The sequence below is a fragment of the Mus caroli genome, unplaced genomic scaffold, assembly GCF_978045245.1.
Source record: "Mus caroli unplaced genomic scaffold, Mus_caroli_1 scaffold_13, whole genome shotgun sequence".
NCBI classification, from domain to species: domain Eukaryota; kingdom Metazoa; phylum Chordata; class Mammalia; order Rodentia; family Muridae; genus Mus; species Mus caroli.
Genome location: NW_028227268.1, coordinates 48,756,150 through 48,780,533, shown reverse-complemented (window position 1 = coordinate 48,780,533; position 24,384 = coordinate 48,756,150). Strand labels below are relative to the sequence as shown.

Here is a 24,384-nt window from a genome sequence, read left to right as displayed (position 1 = left end):
TGAATATTCTTGTCCATGGGTTGAAGTAATGAGCAAGTACATGCAGAACTTGAAATTGTAGATTTTTGAACATTTTTTATAGAATTCTCTTTGAAGTTTACTAATCAACCAAAACTAAAGTCTTACTAAATGAAGGCCTAGGCACGTCAGCATTGCCCCTTCTCTGAAGAGTTGTTATCAGGTTGAAATGGGAAAAATGAGCAGTAAGTAAATATAATAAAGTCCTCAATTAACAAAGTTATTATTAATGTAATTGTGGAAAAATTATTTCTAAAATATTTCAAAGTGTTACAAAGTATAAAAGTGGCAAAAAATTATGTCATACCTGAAATTTGCCAGTGATGCTATCATAAAACTGGAAATGTAAGATCTGTAGTTTGGAGGACAGAAAGATACATCCTGAAAATTTATCTAGAATGGTAGAAGGTGTATTATGGTGTCTGCTTCAGATTCTGGCCACCTTTATTCATTATAAGAACAGGAAAGAACATCCTCTGCAGCCAACATCTTCTTACATGTCCCCTTCTTGCCATTTATGGACCCAAAGGGCTCTGCATCCCTGAGGAACCCTGATCTTGTGCAATTACCCAAGACCTATATAGGACCAATTTGTCAAAGCCCTGAGGTGGGGGCAGATGATAGTCACTGATCACTCCTTCATGTACTTAGTGGGAAGGTGTAAATAGAGAGAAAATCGGATGCATACTTAGCCTTCGCCTGTTTATGAAATGGACAGGAATTATGTGTAATACAGTCTTTACTAAGGCAAATCTATTTAAAAACCAGTGAAGGAATGTGAATGCTGTTTTGAGCTAGATTATGAATTTGTGAGAATGGAGTTGTTCAGAGCATTCTTTTGTTACTCTCTAAATTCTCTTGGCATGTATAGCATGCCTTTTCTTTCATTTCTTCTTCTTGTTTTCCTTCTTATAAATATAGTAGTTTAATATATACCATATTCTTTTTTAACATTTTATTATATTTTTCTTTATTTACATTTCAAATATTATCCCCTTTCTTAGTTTCCTCTCTGAAAATCCCCATTCCCTCCCCCATGCCCTCTACCCTATCCCCCTGCTTACCAACCAACCCACTCCTGCTTCCTGGACCTGGAAGTCCCCTACACTAGGGAATAGAGCCTTCACAGGATCAAGGGCCTCTCTTCCCATTGATGACTGACTAGGCCATCCTCTGCTATGTTTGCAGCTGGAGCCATGAGTCCCACCATGTGTACGCTTTTGTTGGTGGTTTAATCCCTGGGAGCTCTGGGAGTACTGGTTAGTTCATATTCTTGTTCCTCTTATGGGGCTGCAAACCCATTCGGCTTATTGGGTCATTTCTCTAGCTCCTTCATTGGGGACCCTGTGCTCTGTCCAATGGATGGCTGTGAGCATCCAATTTTCTATTTGTCAGGCACTGGGAGAGGCTCTCAGGTGACAGCCAGGTCAGTCTCCATTCAGGAAGCACTTGTTGGTGGCCACAAAAGTGTATGGGTTTGGGGATTGTATATGGGGCAGATCCCCAGGTGGGGCAGGCTCTGCATGATCATTCCTTCAGTCTCTGCTCCACACTTTATCTCTGTAACTCATTCCATGGGTATTTTGTTCCCCCTTCTAAAAAGTATTGAAGTATCTACACTTTGGTATTCCTTCTTCTTGAGTTTCATGTGGTTTGTGAATTACAGTTCTGGGTATTCTGAGCTTCTGGGCTAATATCCATGTATCAGTGAATTCATATCATAGGTGTTCATTTGTGATTGGGTTACCTCACTCAGGATGATATCCCCCAGTTCCATCCATTTGCCTAAGAATTTCATAAATTCATTGATTTTAATAGCTAAGTAGTACTCCATTGTGTATATGTATCATATTTTTGGTATCTATTCCTCTGTTGAGGGACATCTGGGTTCTTTCCAGCTTCTGGTTTTTATAAATATGGCTGCTATCAACATGGTAGAGCACGTGCCCTTATTACATGTTGGGGCATCTTCTGGGTATATGCCCAGGAGTGGTATAGCTGGGGGTTCTCAGGTACTACTATGTCCAATTTTCTGAAGAACTGCCAAACTGCTTTCCAGAGTATTTGTACCAGATTTCAATCCCACCATCAAAGGAGGGGTGTTCCTCTTTCTCCACATCCTCATGAGCTACTTCTGTCACCTGAGTTTTTGATCTTAGCAATTCTGACTTGTGTGTGAGATGGAATCTCAGGGTTCTTTTGATTTGCATTTCCCTGATGACTAAGGATGTTGAACATTTCTTTAGGTTCTTCTCAGCTATTTGAGTGTCCTTAGTTGAAAATTCTTTGTTTAGCTCTGTATCCCATTTTAATAGTGTTATTTGGTTCTCTGGTGTCTAACTTCTTGAGTTCTTTGTTTATATTCGATATTAGTCCTCTATCAGATTTAGGTTTCGTAAAGGTCTTTCCCAATCTTATGGTTGCAATTTGGTCCTATTGATAGCTTCTTTTGCCTTACAGAAGCTATGTAATTTTATGAGATCCCATTTGTAAATTCTTTATCTCAGAGCATAAGCTATTGGTATTCTCTTCAGGAAATTTTGTCCTTCCTAACTTTCTTTTCTATTAGTTTCAGTGTATCTGGTTTTATGTGGAGGTCTTTGATCAACTTGGAATTGAGCTTTCTACAAGGAGATAAGAATCAATTGATTTGCATTCTTCTACATGCTACCCGCCAGTTGACCCAGCACAATTTGTTGAAAATTATGTCTTTTTTTGAGTAGATGGTTTTAGTTCCTTTGTCAAAGATCAAGTGACCATAGGTGTGTAACTTCATTTTTCGGTCTTCAATTCTATTCCATTAATGTACCTGCCTGTCACTATACCAATCCCATGCAGTTTTTATTAAAATTGCTCTGTAGTACCACATGAGGTCATGAATGGTGATTCCACCAAAAGTTCTTTTATTGTTGAGAATAGTTTTCACTATTCTGTGTTTTGTTATTCCAGATGAATTTGCAAATTGCTCTGTGAAGGATTCAGTTGGAATTTTGATGGGGATTGCATTGAATCTGTAGAATGCTTTCCGAGAGATAGCCCTTTTTAATATGAATCCTGCCAATCTATGAGCATGGGAGATCTTTCCATCTTCAGAGATCTTCTTGGATTACTTTCTTCAGAGAATTGAATTTTTATCATATAGATCTTTCACTTGCTTAGTTAGAGTCAAACCAAGGTATTTTATAGTATTTGTGATTATTGTGAAGGGGGTTGTTTCCCTAATTTCTTTTTCAGCCTGTTTATCTTTTGTGTGAGGAAGGCCACTGATTTGTTTGAGTTAATTTTATTTCCAGCTAATTTGCTGAAGTTGTTTATCAGGTTTAAAAATTCTCTGGTGCAATTTTTGGGGTTATATAAAATTACTATCATATCATCTGCAAAAAGTGATATTTTGACTTCTTCCTTTCCAATTTGTATCCCTTTGATCTCCTTTTGTTGTCTAATTGCTCTGCTAGGACTTCTAGTTGTATATAGAATAGGTAAGGAGAGAGTGTACAGCCTTCTCCAGTCCCCGATTTTAGTGGAATTGCTTCAAATTTCTCTCCATTTAGTTTGATATTGGCTAACAGTTTGCTGTAGATTGCTTTTACTATATCTAGGTACAGGCCTTGAATTTCTGATCTTTCCAAGACTTTTAACATGGATGATTGTTATGATGTGTTCTTAGATTTGATTTACTAGAATTTTATTGAATATTATCACATCAATATACATAAGGGAAATTGGTCTGATGTTTTGTTTCTTTGATGTGTCTTTGTGTGGTATAGGAATCAGAGTAATTGTGGTTTCCTAGAACGAATTGTGTAGAGTTCCTTCTGTTTTTATTTTGTGGAGTAATTTGAAGAGTATTGGTATTGGATCTTTTTTGAAGGTCTGATAGCACTCTGCACTAAACCCACCTGGTCCTGGGCATTTTTGGTTGGAAGAATATTAATGACTGTTTCTATTTCTATAGGAGATATGGAACTGTTTATATCATTTATCTGATCCTAATTTAACTTTGGTACCTGGTACCTGTCTACAAAATTGTCAATTTCATCCAGGTTTTTCAGTTTTGTTGAATATAGGCTTTTGTAGTAGGATTTGATGATTTTTTGGATTTCCTCAGTTTCTGTTTTTATGTCTCCCTTTTCATTTCTGAGCTAATCTCACTAAGGGTTTATCTATTTGGTTGATTTTCTCATAGAACCAGCTCCTGATTTGGTTTATTCTTGGTATAGTTCTTTTTGTTTCCATTTGATTGATTTCAGCCTTGAGTTTAATTCTTTCCTGCCTTCTACTCCTCCTGGGTGTATTTGATTCTTTTTGTTTTAGAGCTTTCAGATATGTGGTCAAGCTGCTGGTGTATGCTCTTCTATTAAAAACCACATTCAATTCCTCTTCCACCATAGGCTCATGACCATATCATAAAGCACAGCACACTTAATTCAACTTTAATAGTCCAATGGTTTTTATGCTCTCAATACAATTTAAAAATCAAGAATATTTTCTGAGACTCAAAGGAATCTCTCAACTGTATCCTTCTATAAGCTAAAAATTAAAATAATATAATCCTAAGGTATAATGTAATAGAATATTCATTAACATTAAAGGGGGGAGTAAGGAAATAATAAATTTTAGACCTAAAAAAAGACCCAATCCCAGAAGATCAAAACCCAAATTCTACAACTCCATTTCTGTCTTCTGGAACTATATGATCAAAAGGTTAAGATGGCTCTAGTCTCCAGCTTTTATGTTTGCAATATATAGCTCTTCCTTGGGCTATTTCTAATTACTATGTAGAGCTGTTTTTGGCCAGTGTCTCATAGTTCTGGCATCTTCAACATATTGGCTTCTCTTCTAAAACCCAGGAATCCATTTCACAGCTTTATTCAATGGTTTCTTGTCCTCTCAGCACATACACTTCACTTGCTGTCTGTTTTTGGTGGCTCCCTGAAACCATGGAAGAACACTTTGTGAACCCTTCATTCTCAAGTCTTCCATGTCTCTAATAAAAGCACAGTATATCCATATCTGTGTATCCATATCTGCCAACCACAGTTATAAGCTTGGTTTGGAGCCTGGCCTTTTTGAATCACCCATATGCTCTTTTACAAATTGGAAACTTAGGTGGGATGGGTCTTGCCATGTGATTACTCTTAACATTGCTCCAGTACAGAGAAGGCCTCTTCTTAACCGTGCTAATCTGTTTAACAACTACGGTTTCTTTTCCAGCCCTCTTAAGGGTTCTTTTCACTCCAAGCTGGGCATTTTTGTTTTGTTTTATTTTTTGCCCAAATCGCTCCTTTTATATAAATCCTACATATGTGTTATAGATAATAATGATTCTACCAACTCAGAATTATGGATTATTGATAATTTCTCTATGAAAGAAATTAGTCCATCAATTTAAATATTACTCTCAGCCATGTTACCAGGACAAGGGTGAAAGTCAGCCAGATTTTCTGCTAAAACACCATGCAATCTACACCTAGACCAGTTGTTAATATTGTTCCTGTCTGAAATATATTGAGCTGTTGCTTCATAATCTGCATTGCTCTCAGCATGATTGTCTTCCAGGGTCCTACTTGAATGGTCCTTTTAAGGTCTACTTACATTCAGCCACTTTCATAGTCTAAAGTTACAAACTCTTCCACATTCCTAAAAAAATTAACAAAATAAACCAACACACCAACCAACCAACTGATCAATCAATAAAAAAAAACATGGTCCAGTTCTTCAAAGCAACACCTTACTCTCTGATACCAACTTACATATTAGTTACTTTTCTGATGGTATGATAATGTGCCATGTCTGAGTCAAATTTCCAAAAGAAGTTTATCAGATGTGGTTGCTCAGGTAACTAGATAGAAAGTGACATCATAAATCAAGACATGTAATAAAAGACAAAGGTCACTCTTGGGAAGCACATAAAGAGTTCAAGGTTCTTCATATTGGATTTGTTGCCACAGGACCACACTTGGGGTTATCTTTGGGACAATTAAGAACAGCAGCAGGGAGTCCTGAAGCTATAGGATACTAATGGATATGTAAGGGCTAACAAAGGGATATAAAGTGATCAAATGGGGTAGGTTGGTTGCCATAAGAAGAGGTAGCAGAAGAAATAAATCCAACATAAATGAAGGCCCATGCCATCCTGATGCTAAGATTTTAAAAAGAATATGGATATTTTCTTTCAGGAGTGAGAGAAAATGAAGAGAAATTGTATAATAATCACATTTATTCCTCAAACATGGGTTCATATCTTTAAACTGTGTGTTATGGGAGGTTGTTGAGCTCCACATTCCAGGTGCAAAACAAATAAGGTTACCTTCCCTACTTGACTTTATATGAAGAATAAAAATACATATCTATAAAGTTTTTGAGTTCAAAATCTAAAAATACAAATGAACATGGAATAGAATCCTTAAAAATCTAAATTATTCACCTCTAGCTCAATGTCTCAATAGTGTAGCAAAATTACAGCCCTTGGGCATAAGATAATTCCTACAAAATCTCAACGCTGTAGTGACAGTTTTACAAAAGTTTATTTAGGGCAAGGCCATCTTGGAAAATATTACATAGCAATGAAAACAAATTAGAATGAGGAGAGCATTTAGATATAAATTTGTATGCAGTTTTCTATAGGATGCTATATGTGGGAGACATTATTATATATCATGGATGATGAGATTTCTGTCTGTTGTGAATATTGAAATCAGGTCATGAAGCATATTTTAAAAGTGAAACATAGGAGAAAAAAAGTTCAGAACACAATGATATGATCCCAGAACACATATTAATGATGTATGGAATTGAAACGTCATTTAGAAAAGTATAACATAAGAGTTCTTGTGGGCAGAGTTTTGACTAATTATGAGTTCATATTTACTCATTCCATCTTTGCCTTTTTCATGTCTAACCAGACAACACTAGGTAGGAGAGAAAGAAGGCTAGAGGGAAAGGGGGGATTGGATTTCCTTAGATTACATCTTGATGATTAGGGTCATTGGGTTCCCTGGGACAATTTTGATCTTCTTTCTAGAATATGCTTATTGTACACATGTATATGTTTGTGGTTTGTTTATATGTATATATGTGTGTTACATCATCTGTATATTATTACTAACATTTTTTGTACATTTTGCCTATTTACATGTTTATTGTACATGTATATATGTGTGTGGTTTATGTGTATATATCCAGTCAGCAACCAGCAACCAGCAAGCAACAAACAGCAAAAAAACAAGAGCAGGGGAGGCAGCAACAGCAGTGGCAGCAGCAGCAGTACTTGTAGAAGGAACAGCAGCAACTGCATTTGCTCTTGGGGTCTAGTAATTGTATACTACTCAATTACTTCATAAAATCATCTGAAATGTAGTGATCATAGTCAAAAGATAGTTTTCTTTTGAAGCACTCTTTTTAGGGCCCCCTTCATGTCTCTGTTCCTCAGGCTGTAGATGAAGGGGTTCAGAATGGGAGTTACCACGGTGTACATCATAGACATGACAGTGTCCTTTAGAGTAGATTTATTAGCAGATGGACATGAGTAGAGGCCAATAATTGTCCCATAGAACAGTGACACCACAGAAAGATGAGAACCACAAGTGGAGAAGACCTTGTGGATGCCTTGAGTTGAAGGGACCTTGAGAATGGAGGAGATGATGCGTGCATAAGACACTGTGATGAGTGAAAATGGAAGAATAACAACAAGCCCTCCTATGATCAATATCACCAACTCATTAATGTGAATATCAGAGCAGGACAGCTTCAGGAGAGCAGACAGATCACAGAAAAAATGGGGGATCACGTTGTTTTCACAGAAAGACAACCTAGTTAAGAGCAAAGTGTGCAACATGGCATGGGATGTGGTCAGCAACCAGGACAGCAGCACCAGACTCACACAGAGCCTGGGGCTCATGATGCTGGTGTAATGAAGAGGGAAGCAGATGGCTACATAGCGGTCATAGGCCATGGCCACAAGGAGGAAGCTCTCAAGATCTCCAAAAAACAAAAAGAAGTACATTTGTGTCAGGCAGCCTGCATAGGGGATGGAAGGAACTTGGCTCTGCATGTTCTGCAGCAGTTTGGGCATTGTGACAGAGGAAAAGCAGAGGTCAGTGAAGGACAAGTTACTGAGAAACAAGTACATGGGTGTGTGGAGATGGGAGTCCAGTCGAATAAGGATGATGATTACGAGGTTCCCCAAGACAGTGGTGAGGTACATGGCCAGGAACAGGGCATAGAACAGATGCTGGAACTCGTGGGGGATGGGCAGACCCAGGAGGAGGAACTGAGAGATGGTAGTCTGGTTGTTGTTTCTATGCATGATCTTTCTGTAGTATCTATAAAGGTAATAGTAGGCTTCCTATGAATATAGAATTAAAATAAACATATATGGAAGACAAATGCTTTACAATAATCTTATATTCAACACATATCTCTGTATTCCCAATAGCTAGACTTTCTATAACAATGAATTCTTTGGTTTCTTATATGTGTTTTAATATTTCATCCTTTGCCGGGCGTGGTGGTGCACGCCTTTAATCCCAGCACTCGGGAGACAGAGTCAGGTGGATTTCTGAGTTCGAGGCAAGCCTGGTCCACAAAGTGAGTTCCAGGACAGCCAGGGATATACAGAGAAACCCTGTCTTGAAAAATCAAAAAAAATATATATTTTATCCTTTAAATTCTCCTCTTATCTGAGATACAAAATATGTTGGCTTTCTCTTATTTCTGAGTTGGTTATGTGGCCTCAGTGATTATGTTTTGATTCACTTCTGCAAATTTCTTGCATTTCAATGTTCTTTAGGCCTTATTGAAGATTGTCTTATTTTATTATTATAAATCTTAAGCAATGAGAACTTCAGTAATGGCTTACATTACAACTTAAGACTCAGGTTGGATTTCTTTCTACCTTATCCTCAGAACTCTGATTTCTAAGGATGAATGAATTTTCCCTAGAATGTGCTGCAGACCTTGTAAATACAGCAGATTCCACACAAAACTCCCATATTCAGATCCTTCCTCTGCTATCCCATCATTCTTCACTCTTCCATATCACTCAAAGTAATCTGTGATCAAAGATGAAATCTGACAGTTTTATTTCATTCATTCATTTCTTTCACTATTGTACTCCATAATTAAATACTATAGTGATCTGTGATCAAAGATGAAATCTGACAGTTTTATTTCATTCATTCATTTCTTTCACTATTGTACTCCATAATTAAATACTATAGATGCTGAAGTTCATATTTTAGTTATCCTAATTGTTACTAAGAAATTATTATCCCACTTGAACTATTGAATCCACATCTCAATTTACTCTGATTCTGAACCCACAAAGCTCTTAAAAGAGCTTTGTTTTGCTCTTTACACGTAAAGTGAAAAATCAAATCATTTTTCTTTTCTAACCAATTGTTTGTTGGATTATCAGTGCTTGGATGATAAAATATAAATTTCTTTCAGGGACACACTTCACACTGATGTCCCTAAGTTTCCCTTCCTCCGCAGTCACATTTAGTCATACAAATACTCTGTATTATATTCAGCTGTATATATCCAGCTATGCTGGATTTAGGGTATATTTTACAGTGTTCTGCCTTTCACAACTGATATTCCATCTGCCTGACAGTTTCTTCCATTTGCTCCCACTCTCCTGGATTGACATTTATCCTTCAGTATCTCTGGCTTTCTTAGATAAGTCTCCCAAGTCTGTCTAAAGCAGATGAGAACTACTAGCTTTTCCTCACTGGGTCTGCTACTCATCATACAGCACCCAATGCTTCAGTCTGACTCCAACAGATTGTAGATTCCATTCTGGAAAGGCATGTCTGCCCTTGACCTGCTTATTGACTGCATTTACCCAACACAACATTAATATTATTATCTGCATTTTCCAATAGAAAATGCAGTCATTGTTTTTAAAAGACTTTAACATTCTATGAAATTACAATATCTAACACTGTTAATTCTTTCCTGACAAGACTTTCTTGGGTTAGTCCTTTTCTTCTACTTTTGACTTTCTGTTATAATTTGCACACATGGACAATATCATAGACCTCTATGTTTGAGACTAACTCATGTTACCAAATCAAATGATATTCTGCACATAGTTCCACTTCATTTCATATGATGTCATTGATATCAGCATGCTAAGAAAAAATATGGTGACAATTTTAATAAGTGTGGAAATATTTCTATGCTAGTCTGATGTGACCTTCTCCAATATGCATGGCCCAAGTTCTCACTAATTTTATGTGTTATCTCTGTTTTTTTCTTCTACTAGTATTGTACACATTATGCAATTGGACTAACATTTACCTCAGTTCACTTTGAGTGGGTCAAATTACCTGGCATAATGTAATGTCTTTATAAACACAACTAAAGGCACTGATGAAAAATATGCCATCTTCCAAAGAAGAAAATACTCTGCTTGCTGAGTTCCTTTAGTTTCAAGACCATAGTTTCCAGATGTGTCCTGAATATCAGTCCACATACAGTTTTCAGATTGGCCAGTTTCTAATTCAGGGATTTGATTTATTAAAAACTGACCTTAATTTATACTTTCTATTGCAATTATTTTCTACCTTTAAGCCCACTTTATGTGAATATCCTATGGCTGTTTTCGATTTCTGAGATAATCTAACTTCATTAAAACTCACTATAGATTAAATCTTATAAAAAAAAACATGAACCTTGCAGGAAAACTGACTGCTTATATCTTCCCCTTAAAGTGATTAATTTGTCTTGATTAACAAGTTTTATATTTCACAGTTATCTGTCAACATTAAGGGAAGGAAAATGTCTACTGAAAACTCGGATACAGATTGCCAGAAGTATAACTTCTCATATAACTGAGATGATAACATTTCTGTTGTTGAGTGTGACTAGGAATCACAGATAAGAAAGTTGATGTGCAACTGTTGCATGAAGTACACAGCTTCATGATTCCCAGAGCTGTGGGAATCCAAGTTCCCTGGCTACAGATAACCTAAGGATCAACTAAGATGGTACTTTTAAAATTTAATGTGAGTGAAAATTCACCACTATGTTTATTAAAATGTTGATGTTACTTTTTGATTACAATATTACATTTTTAATTCACACCCAAAAACAGGGTATTGTGGTTTTAAATGGACTTAGCCACCTTTTAATTGACAGATTATTAGGTTTGTTTGGTTTTTTTTTAGAAAAATTAAAGTTCTATTTCTGATACGAAATTTACAGTTCATTAGTGTCTTCAGGAAAATTGAGAGATATGACATTAATTCATTATTTTTTCAAATTTCTTCAGATAAGTTTAAAATAAAAAAGTTTAAGAAGTACTGCATAAAACCTGAGTGGACTAGAGAGTTGTGGTTACACTGAAGTGATAGTGTTTGTTAAGAATATAATATTTAATGATATAAATGAATATTATCATAAATATATCTATGGAAAACTTAGCATGCTTGTAGAAGGTAGGAAAACTTGAAAGACAGAGAGGTATCAAACAGAGAAATATCAATTCCAAAACTACACTCTGAAGACTATCATACAATTCGGGAAAACTCGACCATCCTTCTCAACTTACCTGGGATGTATTCAAGTGACTCTGGGACACCGGCCTAAGCCCCTATTCCTATATTAATTGCAGAACTGTGAAGTAATTCCTCTATGTTTATAATCTGTGTATTATCCCTCCTCATGTCTTCCACAATACCCAGCCCTGAGCCAGAGGGAACTTGTTCTCTGGGGTCCAGACCCTGGAATAACTCACTAAAGACACATTAATTAGCCAGAATCATTCTGGAACAATTAAGGGTCCTGCAACTGTGAGAGATCAAGCCTTGATGACATCTAGCTCTGTTTATGGGAAGGTGGTAATGGCACGGAACTCATAGGTGGATGTGTAGTCATTGATTCCATTGGAAGTTGACAGGTATCTTTCATGCCCAGAACATATTTTATGGAATGTTAAAGGTGCATTTGGAAGATTCCTAAAGTACTCAAGCACAATACTCTGCATGACTTAAATATATTAAAAGTATGACAGTTCAACCTAAAACGTTCAGATTTTGTGGCATCATACTAAGAGAACTGCATGCTTTTGGAAAGATTCCCAGATTACCCACTCTCCTTACAACCTAACTTGCTGTAAACAGGCCCTAGGAGAGATACACATGCTACTAACAAGTATCTGCTGTATATGAGGCAATTTCTATATATGTCAATAGATAAAAAAAAAATTAACTCCTTCAAATCATGTTAAATTATTTTTCAGGTAAATGTATTTTTAAAGTCTATGGCTCTTTACCTTTCCAGGTGAAACTTCACATTACCCTGTCCCACCACATATACCTACCATTGTTCACAGGTCCATAGATCACATATTAACTCCTGCTCTCAGTCCTGTAGCACTTGGCTCTCATCATCTGATTCAGATGCTGCAGAGATGCTTTATCTAGTGTTATACTGGTTATACTGAAAATTTTCATTCCAGAGGAATCTAAATGTTTATTTGTTTTACAAACATTGGATTATATATTGCACTTACATTTGCATGAAAATACTATATGGTATCTCTAAATTATCCAGTATTTTAAGTCCTAATCTCTATTCTAGTTGTGCAAAAAAAAATCCAAGACATTTTTATTGATTAATATCATTCATCTCACATGGAGTGACAACCCTACTTTTTGTGTAATATTTTACAGAAGTATTATGTTTTGATTGGATATTTTTCCTCAAACTCAGATGTTGAAGGGTTTGTTGCAAATGCAGTGTTCAAAGGGCTTTGCAGACATGATGGTATCTTTACAACCCTGACCCAGTCAAGAGATCCATCCAATGATGGGTCACAATGTGATAGCATTATGGAGAGATTGGAGAAGCTAAGATGTAGCACATGTTTGGAGGAGGTAGACCACAAGCAGTTTTTGAAGACTACACTTGTTTCTGTTGCATCATCATCATCACTACCACCACCACCATCCTCTCTCTCTCTCTCTCTCTCTCTCTCTCTCTCTCTCTCTCTCTCTCTCTCTCTCTCTCTCTCTCTCTCTCTCTCTCTCTCTCTCTCTCTCCTTCCTGGTTGTCATGAGTTCAACAGTAGTTTTCTCCCATATGCTTCTATTGATGTATAACTTTAATGTGAGATCAGGAATGTTAAATCACATGGCCAAAGACAGAAACATTTGAAAACATGTCTAGAATAGCCTTTTCTTCTCCTCCTCCTCTTCTCCTCCTCCTCCTCCTCCTTCTTCCTTCTTTATTGTTTAGACTTTATTTATATTGGTTGTTTTATTTATTTTTTAATTGGATATTTTCTTTATTTACATTTCCCGTCTGAAAACCCCCTATCCATCCCCCTACCTCTGCTTGTATGAGGGTGTATCCCCACCCACCTACCCACTCCCACCTCATTGCCCTGGCATTTCCTTACACATCGAGCCTTCACAGGACCAAGCCCAGGACCAAGCTTGCCTGACAAGCTACATATGTGAATGGAGGCATGTGTCCCTCTATGTGTACTCATTGGTTAGTAGTTTAGTTCATGGGATCTCTGGGGTCTGGCTCGTTGATATTGTTATTCTTCCTATGGGTTGCAAACCCCTTCAGCTCCCTCAGTCCTTTCTCTAAGTTTTCCATTGGGGTCCCCATACACAGTCCAATGGTTGTCTGTGAGCATCCACCTCTGTATTTGTCAGGCTCTGGCAAAGCCTCTCAGAAAATAGCTATATTAGGCTCCTGTCAGCAAGCATTTCTTAGTATCCACAATATTGTCTGGGTTTGGTGTCTGTATATGGGGTGGATCCCCAGATGGGGCAGTCTCTGGATGGCCTTTCCTTCAGTCTCTGCTCCACACTCTGTCTCCATATTTCCTTTAGACAGGAGCAATTCTGGGTTAAAAATTTGGAGATGACTGCCATATCTGGGGATCCATCCCATAATCAGCTTCCAAACACTGACACCATTGCATACACTAGCAAGATTTTGCTGAAAGGACCCAGATAGAGCTGTCTCTTGTGAGACTATACTGGGGCCTAGCAAACACAGAAGTGGATGCTCACAGTCAGCTATTGGATGGACCACAGGGCCCCCAATGGAGGAGCTAGAGAAAGTACCCAAGGAGCTAAGGAGATCTGCAATCCTATAGGTGGAACAACAATATGAACTAACCAGTACCCCCCTGGAGCTCGTGTCTCTAGCTGCATATGAATCAGAAAATGGCCTAGTTGGCCATCAGTGGAAAGAGAGGCTTGGAGAGTTTAAAGACTTATCTGATTTCTACTTTCAATTTCTGATTCATGCTTCTTATTAAAAACATGAGATCATTACAGAAAACCAAAATCAATGAAAATGCCAAGAACAAGTGATCCTGGGGCACCCAGTTCTAACTGATAGATACAGCTACAACACAGCTCCTATACTGAAGTAGCCTCTAGGATAATCATGAAAGACAAGATAGAAAAATTGTAATATACAAAAAACAAAAAACAAGATTATGTCTGTTAGAAATGTCAGAGAAGCTATACCTATAGAGTCTCATCAACATGGCTCAAACAATGACAACAGATATGCTAACATGGGAGAGGAAAATCCCATGGAGCCTCAATTGTATAAAAATAACTATAGGTAAGTAAGGAATACTGCGAATGAGTAATAAAATAGCCTTACCCAGGGATTATGTCCCTAACTGGTTATGCAAAACCAAGTACTCAGCCCAGAAATTATATACATAGAAGATAGAAGTATCTGGACTTTTTTGTTTGTTTGTTTTATGGAAAACAATATTTTGTAAATGTTGGCAGTGATTTTAGTTCAAGGCTATAAGTTTCATATGGTTTCTCTGGCCTCTTCTTTAAAATATGCTGCGAAGGACTGGTCTAGAGAACACTTGACCACCTCCACTTCTCCCCCTCCGTTATTCTTCCGTTGGAAGTGGATGTTGAGTAAGTCCTCCCCAGTCTCCTCATCTATACGAATGCCTTCTAATCCGGTCAGAAGCACTGTCTTCTTGGACACAGCTGAAAACACCTGGTACTTTTCTAAGCGTCGTTCTATAAATGGAGACACAGCAACGCTATGGCACTTCTGATTCATGTAGAGAGGGTAGGTTCTCTTTTTCAAAACCTTGTCAGCAACGCCAGTTTCCACAAAAGTGATGACAGCGCTTCTGGACTTCCTGTCATAATCCACGCTTTCCACTTCACCGCGCCATTCCTGGACTTACAGAAGCTCAGCTCCAGTTTGTCCCTTGTCTGCTCCTCAGACAGCTCATCGGGAATTCCCATAACATTGATCTTCATTTTAGAAATGTCCACATGAACCTGGAATCTGACGCCTGTGTTTAGTGGAACTGGGTGTGCAGAGACCTTCACTGGGGTGCCTTCCATCTGTACGACATGATTCCCCATGGATATCACGTTCTGTGCGACTTCTTCCTTCTCAAAGGTGATGAGCTCTTGGCCTTTCTGCAGCTCGTAGAGAATTTGTGAGCTCACTTGAAATGAACAGGAGCTATTTGAGAAATGGCAGCCATCCTCAGGACCCTCCACTGAGGTGAATTTAAGCTTCTTTTCTGGTACATTCTCCTTAATTTGGAATTCTCTGGCATCCGACTCCAATTCAGCTTCGAGTTTTTTGATCTCCTCGCCTAGCTCTTTGTTTTCATTCATAATTTCATGAACCAATCCCATCATTGTCTGGGCTCCACTCTTCCCCTGCAAGGTTGTCTGACAAGTCACCAGGACTGTGAAATCTCTGTATCTGGACTTATTAGGTTATATACACACACACACACACACACACACACACACACACACACACACACACACAAACACTCATGTGCAAAAATGCATATATATATATATATATATATATATACATATATGTATATATGCATTTTTGTATATACATATATATGTATATATGCATTTTTGTATATACATATATGTATATATATATATATATATATAGAGAGAGAGAGAGAGAGAGAGAGAGATAATACATATTTTGCAATTAAAGGGCACAAAATTCAAAGAGGACAAGGGTTTGTATTGGAGTATTTGAATGAAGTAAAGAAAGGAGGAAATAATATGTAGTTTTATTTTAATTTCAATAAATAGAGCAATTACTATAAAATAAGTATGAAAGTTCCTCAAAATTAAAAACAATATTACAGTATGCTGTAGCTAAGTGTCATTCCTTTTGAGTAAATATGTTCAAAAAGATTTGACATACAACAGATGTATCTACACCTCTATACTCATTGTGCAAAGAGTAACAAAAGTTAAGGTATTGAATCAGTATATATATTATAAATGTCTAAGAAGTACAACCACTCTTTACATTTCTTTGACATTCATACACACACACATATATATATGCATATAATCTATATAATATCTATATAACTGTACTATCTACATCTATGTCTATGTCTACATGTCTGTCTCAGTCTCTATCTTTGTCTCTGTATCTGTATCTATATTTACATCTATGTCTATATAGAAATATAGCTATAGCTATGTAAATATATCTGTATAAATATCTATATTTATTAAGTTATTGAACATACCAATGTACATGCTATATATTTCTAAGTGATACAATCTTACCTTGGGTTTCTTTACCATATCTTTCTCTTTTTCAATATCTCTATCTGTATCTCTATATGGATAGATAGATAGATAGATAGATAGATAGATAGATAGATAGATGCATCAATCCTGTAGTATTTAATATATATATATATATAGATAGATAGATGATAGATAGATAGAATATTTGCATCAAAATTTATGAAATTATAAACCTTCATGCTAAGTATAATAAGGCACACAAAGAAAACCTAGTGATAGAAGGGGTTGCTATGATAAAAGTACAATAAATTCACATCCAGAAATGTTATGAGAAACTCATCACTTCGGATAATTACTACATTCCAATAAGAATTAATTTTCCATCTTCTAAAAAACTAATCAAAGGTACAAAGAAAAATAAACCCTACTGTTAAATTATATCTGAAAGTGTATGAAAGAGCAAAAATTTAGATTTGATTTAAAATTATACTCAAGAATTTGAAACACATATAAATATACACATACTTATACAACATATACACATATATACATTATATATCATATACATCATATATGCATATACATAGAGAGATTGAAAAGGATACATTTTCTCATTCTTTATTTTATAAAAATTTTTAAGAATTGTTAATTTTTAAACAATTCTTAAAGATTTGACAAGAATATAAAAGAATTATTACAACTACATTTGAAAACTCCAAGAAAATATGAATATACTATACAAGCATAAAATAGAATAATAAAAAATCAAAATTGTAAAAACAAAATTCAATGAATAGAATGACAAATAACACTGGAAATGAGAAACTCAGTAAGCCAAATAAAGTCCTCAATTGAAAGAATCACCAACAGAGTGGGTGAGGTGGGAAATGGAGTGTGAGGGCAAGAACAAAAGGCATAGGATGGGAATTGCTCAATAAAGGCCAACTGAGAATTTAAAATACATGAGTAAAACATGGGAGAAATCTAGGACACCAGGAAAGAAAAACCCTTTGAACTGTAGGAAAAGAAGAATGAGAAGAATGCCATGAAAAATACATAGAATATACTTTGAACAAATCATGAAATACACATTTTCAAACATGGAGAAATATATGCTCAACAATATACAAGAAGCCTACAGGATCGCAAAGACAAAGGACCAGAAAGAAAACATGCTGTGACTTAATAAAAAGTTAAAATATTAAAAACACAGAATAAAAGATCAAGTCACTTGGGAAAACTCTCCCATAAGAATTACACCTGTTTATTGACAGAGACACCTAAAGACATAAGGTCCTGGAAAAATGTGTTTTAAGTTTTGAGAGAGCATATCCTTCAGCTCATAATACTATACCCATCAAAACTATCTATGAAAATTGAAAGAGAAATGAAAAGTTTCCATTATGAAAATAGCATACAGCTGGGCGTGGTGTTGCATGCCTTTAATCCCAGAACTTGGGAGGCAGAGGCAGGCAGATTTCTGAGTTCGAGGCCAGCCTGGTCTACAAAGTGAGTTCCAGGGAAGCCAGGGCTTTACAGAGAAACCCTGTCTCAAAAAAATGCCATATCCAGGGATCCATCCCATAATCAGCTTCCAAACGCTGACACCATTGCATACACTAGCAAGATTTTACTGTAAGGACCCAGATATAGCTGTCTCTTGTGAGACTATGCTGGGGGCCTAGCAAACACAGAAGTGGATGCTCACAGTCAGCTATTGGATGGGTCACACAGCCCCCAATGGAGGAGCCAGAGAAAGTATCCAAGGGGCTAAAGGGAACTGCAACCCTATAGGTGGAACAACAATATGAACTAACCAGTACCCCAGAGCTCTCATCTCAAGCTGCATATGTATCAAAAGATGGCCTAGTCAGCCATCAGTGGAAAGAGAGGCCCATTGAACTTGCAAACTTTATATGCCCCAGTACAGGGGAACGCCAGGGCCAAAAAGGGGGAGTGGGTGGGTAGGGGATTGGGGGGTGGGTATGGGGGACTTTTGGGATAGCATTGGAAATGTAAAGTAGGAAAATACCTAATTAAAAAAAATATAAATAAATAAATAAATAAAGGAACTGTGGAAAAAAAGAAAGGAAAGGAAAGGAAAGGAAAGGAAAGGAAAGGAAAGGAAAGGAAAGGAAAGGAAAGGAAAGGAAAGGAAAAGAAAAGAAAACGAAAGAAAGGAGCATAATTGATTTTTGTGACCACTATGTCAGCCCTCATAAAAAGATAACTAAAAACTGAAGAGAAGAATAAATACAGCGAAGCTGCCAAAAGTCAGTAAAAATTCATTATAATTAATCCAAAAGAGGTCTAAGTTAACAAAAATAAATAAAATGGCTATTTCTTTTTTTTTTAATATTTCTTTTTCTTTTTTTTTTTAAAGATTTATTTATTATATGTAAGTACACTGTAGCTGTCTTCAGACACACCAGCAGAGGGAGTCATATCTCATTACGGATGGTTGTGAGCCACCATGTGGTTGCTGGGATTTGAACTCTGGACCTTCAGAAGACCAGTCGGGTGCTCTTACCCACTGAGCCATCTCACCAGCCCCCTAAAATGGCTATTTCTAAGCGAAATATTTTACTAATAACTGCATAATAATGCATTAATGTTCTTGATTCCCCCCCCCCCAAAAAAATGGCATAGTTCAGCAGTCTGTATTAGGAAACAGAAGCTACCCCATGCAGCCTCCAACAAACACACTTTCCCACCAAAGACAGATTACACTGTAGAGTAAAAGACAGAAAAATGTCCTCCAACCTCCTCTACTATCCCTCTACCCATTCTAATCCATACCTTATTTTTCTCTATGTATTTAGAAAGCAAAGAGGCAAAAAATAAACAGTACAAGAAGCATTAAACATGTAGGAATACATGCACCCACACACATACATAAAACCCATAAGTCACAAAATCAGTAACTAAAATATATAAGCAAAAGAAAAAAACCAAATAACCCAATCAAAAAACGGGGTATAGAACTAAACTGAGAATTCAAAACAGAGGAATCTTGAATAGCTGAGAAATACTTAAAGAAATGTTCAAAGTCCTTAGTGATCAGAGAAATGCAAATCAAAACGACCCTGAAATTCAACCTGATACCAATCAGAATGTCTAAGATCAAAACCTCAGATGACAAAAAATGTTGGAGAGGATGAAGAGAAAGAACATTCCTCCATTGCTGGTGGGATTGCAAACTGGTATAACCACTCTAGAAATCAATCTGGAGGCTCCACCTAAAATTGGAAATAGATATACATGAAGACCCAGCAATACCACTCTTGAGAATATACCCAAAAGGTGCCACACCTTGCCACAGGGGCACATGTTCCAGTATGTTCGTAGTGGCCTTGTTTATGATAGCCAGAAGCTGGAAACAACCTATATGCCCCACGACAGAAGAATGGATGTAGAAAATGTGGTTAATTTACACAATAAAATACTACTCAGCTATTAAGAATAAGGACATCCTGAGTTTTGCAGGTAAATGGATGGAACTAGAAAGTATCATCCAGAGTAAAGTAACTTAGACCCAAAAGGACACACATGGTATGAACTTACTAATAAGCAAATATTAGCCAAAAAAAGTACAGAATGCCCAAGATATAGTCCACTGTAGCCATCCAGCAGTCATGGACTAACTGGGTTTTCTTGAAAGGGTGTCTGGAAATGAAAAAGATATGGGGGCAGGGTTAGAGAAGAATAAAGCCAAGACAAGGTTCTGGATCAAGGCTCCAAGTTTAATATTCAGCACTGCATTTATATAGGACAAGCCCACAGACCCCATCCTTTGTTTCAGCTGGATTATATTGCAAAGGAAGGACAGCAGGCAGACTATTCTTCTAAGTTCCTGTAGAAACTTGCTCATGCAACCAAGGCAGATGACTCCACCTAAAGCATGTACAACCAAAGCAGTATTGTGCTTAAGTACTTTAGAAATCTTCCAAATGCACCTTTAACATTCCATAAAATATGTTCTGGGCATGAAAGATACCTGTCAACCCCCAATGGACTCAATCACTACACATCCACCTATGCCATTACTATCTTCCCCTAAATGGAGCCAGATGTCATCAGGAGTGGATCACTCACAGTTGCAGGATTCCTAATTGTTCCAGAATGTTTCTAGCTAATTAATGTGTCTTTAGTGAGTTATTCCAGGGTCCAGACCCCAGAGAATAAATTCCCTCAGGCCCAGAGCTGAGTATTGTAGAAGACATAAGCAGGTATAATGCACTGATTATGAACATAGAGGAATCACCTCATAGATCTGCAACTAATATGAGAACAAGGCCTCAGGCTGGCATCTCAGAGTTGACTGAATACATCTTAGGTGAGTTCGGAAGGATGCTTTTGTTTTCCCAGATTGTATGATAGTCTTCAGCATGCAGTTTTAGATTTGATATTTCCCTGTTTGATACCTCTCTGTCTTTCAAGTTTTCCTACCTTCTACAAGCATGTTAACTACTGTTTTCCAGATATATTTTGATGATGATATTCAGTTATATCACTACATATAATATTCTTAACAATTGCTATCACTTCAGTATAACAGCTCTCTAGTCCACACAGGTTTTATGCACTACTTCTTAATTATTATTTATTTTAATGTTATCTGAAGAAATTTCAAAATAAATGGATTGATTTCATATCATTCAATTCTTCTGAAGAAACTAATGACCTGTAAATTTCATATTAGAAATGGAACTTCAATTTTTCTAAAGAAACTTATCTGTTACCATCCGGGGATCCATCCCATAATCAGCCACCAAACACAGACACTATTTCACATGCCAGCAAGATTTTTCTGAAAGGACTCCTGTAAGGATAAGTCAGTACCTGGCAAATACAGAAGCAGATGGTCACAGTCACCTATTGGGTGGAATATAAGGCCCCCAATGGAGGAGCTAGAGAAAGTACCCAGGAGCTGAAGGGGTCTGCAACCCTATAGGTGGAACACAATATGAACTAACCAGTATCCCCAGAGCTCGTGTCTCTAACTGCATATGTAGCAGAAGATGGCCTAGTCAGCCATCATTGGGAAGAGAGGCCCCTTGGTCTTGCAAACTTTATATGCCCCAGTACAGGGGAATGCTAGGGCCAAGAAGGGGGAGTAGGTGGATAGGGGAGCAGGGTGGGGAGGGTAAAGGGGGCTTTCAGGATAGCATTTGAAATGTAAATGAAGAAAATATCTAATAAAAAATTGGAAAAAATTTAAAAAGAACAAAGAAAACAGAAAAAAACAGCAATGCCCTGTCTTTGGGTGTGAATTAAAAATGTAATATTTTAATCAAAGAGTAACATCAACATTTTAGTAAATATACTGGTGAGTTTTCACTCACATTAAATTTTCAGACATCATCTTAGATGATTCTCAGGTTACTGTAGCCAGGGAACATGGATTCCTATGTCTCTGGGAAACATGAAGCGGTTTACTTCATGCAGCATTTGCACATCAACTTTCTCATCTATGATTCCTAGTCACACTCAACACCAGAAATGCTATCTTTTCAGTTACAACAGAAGCAAACTTCTGACATATTCTGAGTTTTCAGTACATATTTTCTTTTCCTTGTTACCCTTAATGTTGGCAGTTAACTGTGAAATATAAAATTTGTTAACTAAGATAAATTAGGCATTTTAAGAGAGAGACATAAGCAGAGAGTCTTTCTGCAAATCTTTATGGGTTTTTTTTGTCAGTTTCAATATATAATGGGTTTTATTGAAGTTGGAATATTTCAGAAATCCAAAGCAGACATATCCACACATAAGTGTGCATGAATGTGAAATTGATTGTAAGAGAGAGAAAGTGTAGCTAAGGTCGCTGGATTAGGAATTGAACAATCTGAAAACTGTATGTGGACTGATATCCAGGGAAGACCTGGAAATTGTGGTCTTGCAACTAAAAGCACTCAAACACTTAGCCAGAGTGTTTTCTTCCTTGGGAGATTGCAGATTTTTCATCAGATTTTTCATCAATGTCTTCAGTTGTATGTAAAAGGCCATCACATTATGCCCGGTAATTTGACTCACTCAAACTGCACTGTGGTAAATATAAATGAAATTGCACAATGTGTACAATACTAATAGAATGAACAAGCAGAGTTGACATATGATATTAATGAGAACTTGGGACATGCATATTAGAGAAGGAGGTCACACAAGACTAGCATAGAAATATTTCCACACTTACTGAAATTGCCACCATATTTTTTCTTAGCATAGTGATATCAATGACATCACATGAAATGGAGTATAATGATGTGCAGAGTATCATTTGATTTGGAAACAAGAGTATGTCTCAAAAATAAAATTCTATGATATTGTCCCTGTGTGTAAATTACAACAGAAAGTCAAAACTAGGGGTGATGGACTAACCCAAGAAATTCTTGTCAGGGAAGACTTAACAGTGGTAGAGATTCTACTTTCACACATCACTGCTGTCTTTGAAAAAACATATCCTACTGCACAGTGGAGCTAATATTAATGATGTATTGGGTAAATGCAGTCAAAAAGCAGGATTTCCCTGTTGCAGGTCAAAGGCAGACATGCCTTTCCAGAATGGAATTTACAATCTGTTGGAGTCAGTTATAAGAAGTTGACTGAAGCATTGAGTGCTGTAGGGTGAGTACCAGACACAGTGGGGGAAAGCTAGTAGTTTTCACCTACTCTAGACAGATTTGGGAGACTTATCTTAGAAAGCCAGAGATACTGAAGTGTAAATGGCAATCCCAGAGATTGGCAGCAATGAGAAGAAATTGTCAGGCAGACGGAATATTGTTTGTGAAAGGCAGAACACTGTAAAATATACCCTAAAGACCAACATAGCTGTAGATTATAATACAGACTATTTGTATGAGCAAATATGGTTGTGGAGGAAGCAAACCTTAGGGACATCAATGTGAAGTGTGTCCCAGAAAGAAATTTTTATTTTATCATCCAAGCACTGAGAATCCAACAAACAATCAATTAGAAAAGAAGGATGATTTGATTTTTCACTCTATATGTAAAGAGCAAAAAAAGCTCTTTTAGAAATGTATGGGGGTTCAGAATCACAGGGAGAATTGAGACATGGATTCAATAGTTCAAGTGGTGTAATTGTTTTTCTATGTTAGTAATAATTAGGATAAATAATGTGTACTTCATATCAATAGCATTTAATAATGGAGTATAAATAGTGAAAGAAATGAATGAATGAAATAAAACTGTCAGATTTCAGCTTTGATCACAGATTCCTTTTAATGATATGTTATAGGGAAGAAGGATGGGATAGAGTAGGAAGAGGATGAATGTGGGGATTTTGTTTGGAATCTGCTCTGTTTACAAGGTCTGTAGCACAGTCTAGGGAATATTCATTCATCCTTAGAAAACAGAGTTCTGAGGATAAGACAGAAAGAAATCCAACCTGAGTCTTAAGTTGTAAGGTAAACTATTCAACTATATGAAGTTCTCATTGCTGAAGATTTATAATTATAAAATAAGACCATCTTCATTGAGACCTAAGGAAAATTAAAATGCAAAAAACTGACAGAGGTGAACCAAATCATAATCACTGAGGCCACATAACCAATTCAGAAATAAGAGAAAAGTCAATGCATTTTGAATCTCAGGTAAGAGTAGAATTTAAAGGATGAAATATTGAAACACATATAAGAAAACAGAATTTATTGTTATAGAAATTCAAGCTTTTCATAACAGAGATAATGTGATGCATATGAGATTATTGTAAAGCCCTTGTCTTACGTATATGTTCATTTTATTATATATTTACAGGTAGATTATTACACTTACAGATATTTCAGGAAGATAGATC

The 24,384-nt window shown here is 36.7% G+C and overlaps 1 protein-coding gene and 1 pseudogene across 1 annotated transcript; both read right to left on the bottom strand.

The window, feature by feature from the left end:
- Positions 1–7,350: 7,350 nt before the first annotated feature.
- Positions 7,351–8,326, bottom strand: LOC110304603 (olfactory receptor 1468-like). The gene is given in 2 exon segments (XM_021176009.2): positions 7,351–7,402; positions 7,404–8,326. Coding segments are annotated over 2 exon segments (975 nt in total).
- Positions 8,327–14,765: 6,439 nt separating this feature from the next.
- LOC110305942 (N-myc-interactor pseudogene) lies at positions 14,766–15,683 on the bottom strand (annotated as a pseudogene).
- Positions 15,684–24,384: the final 8,701 nt, after the last annotated feature.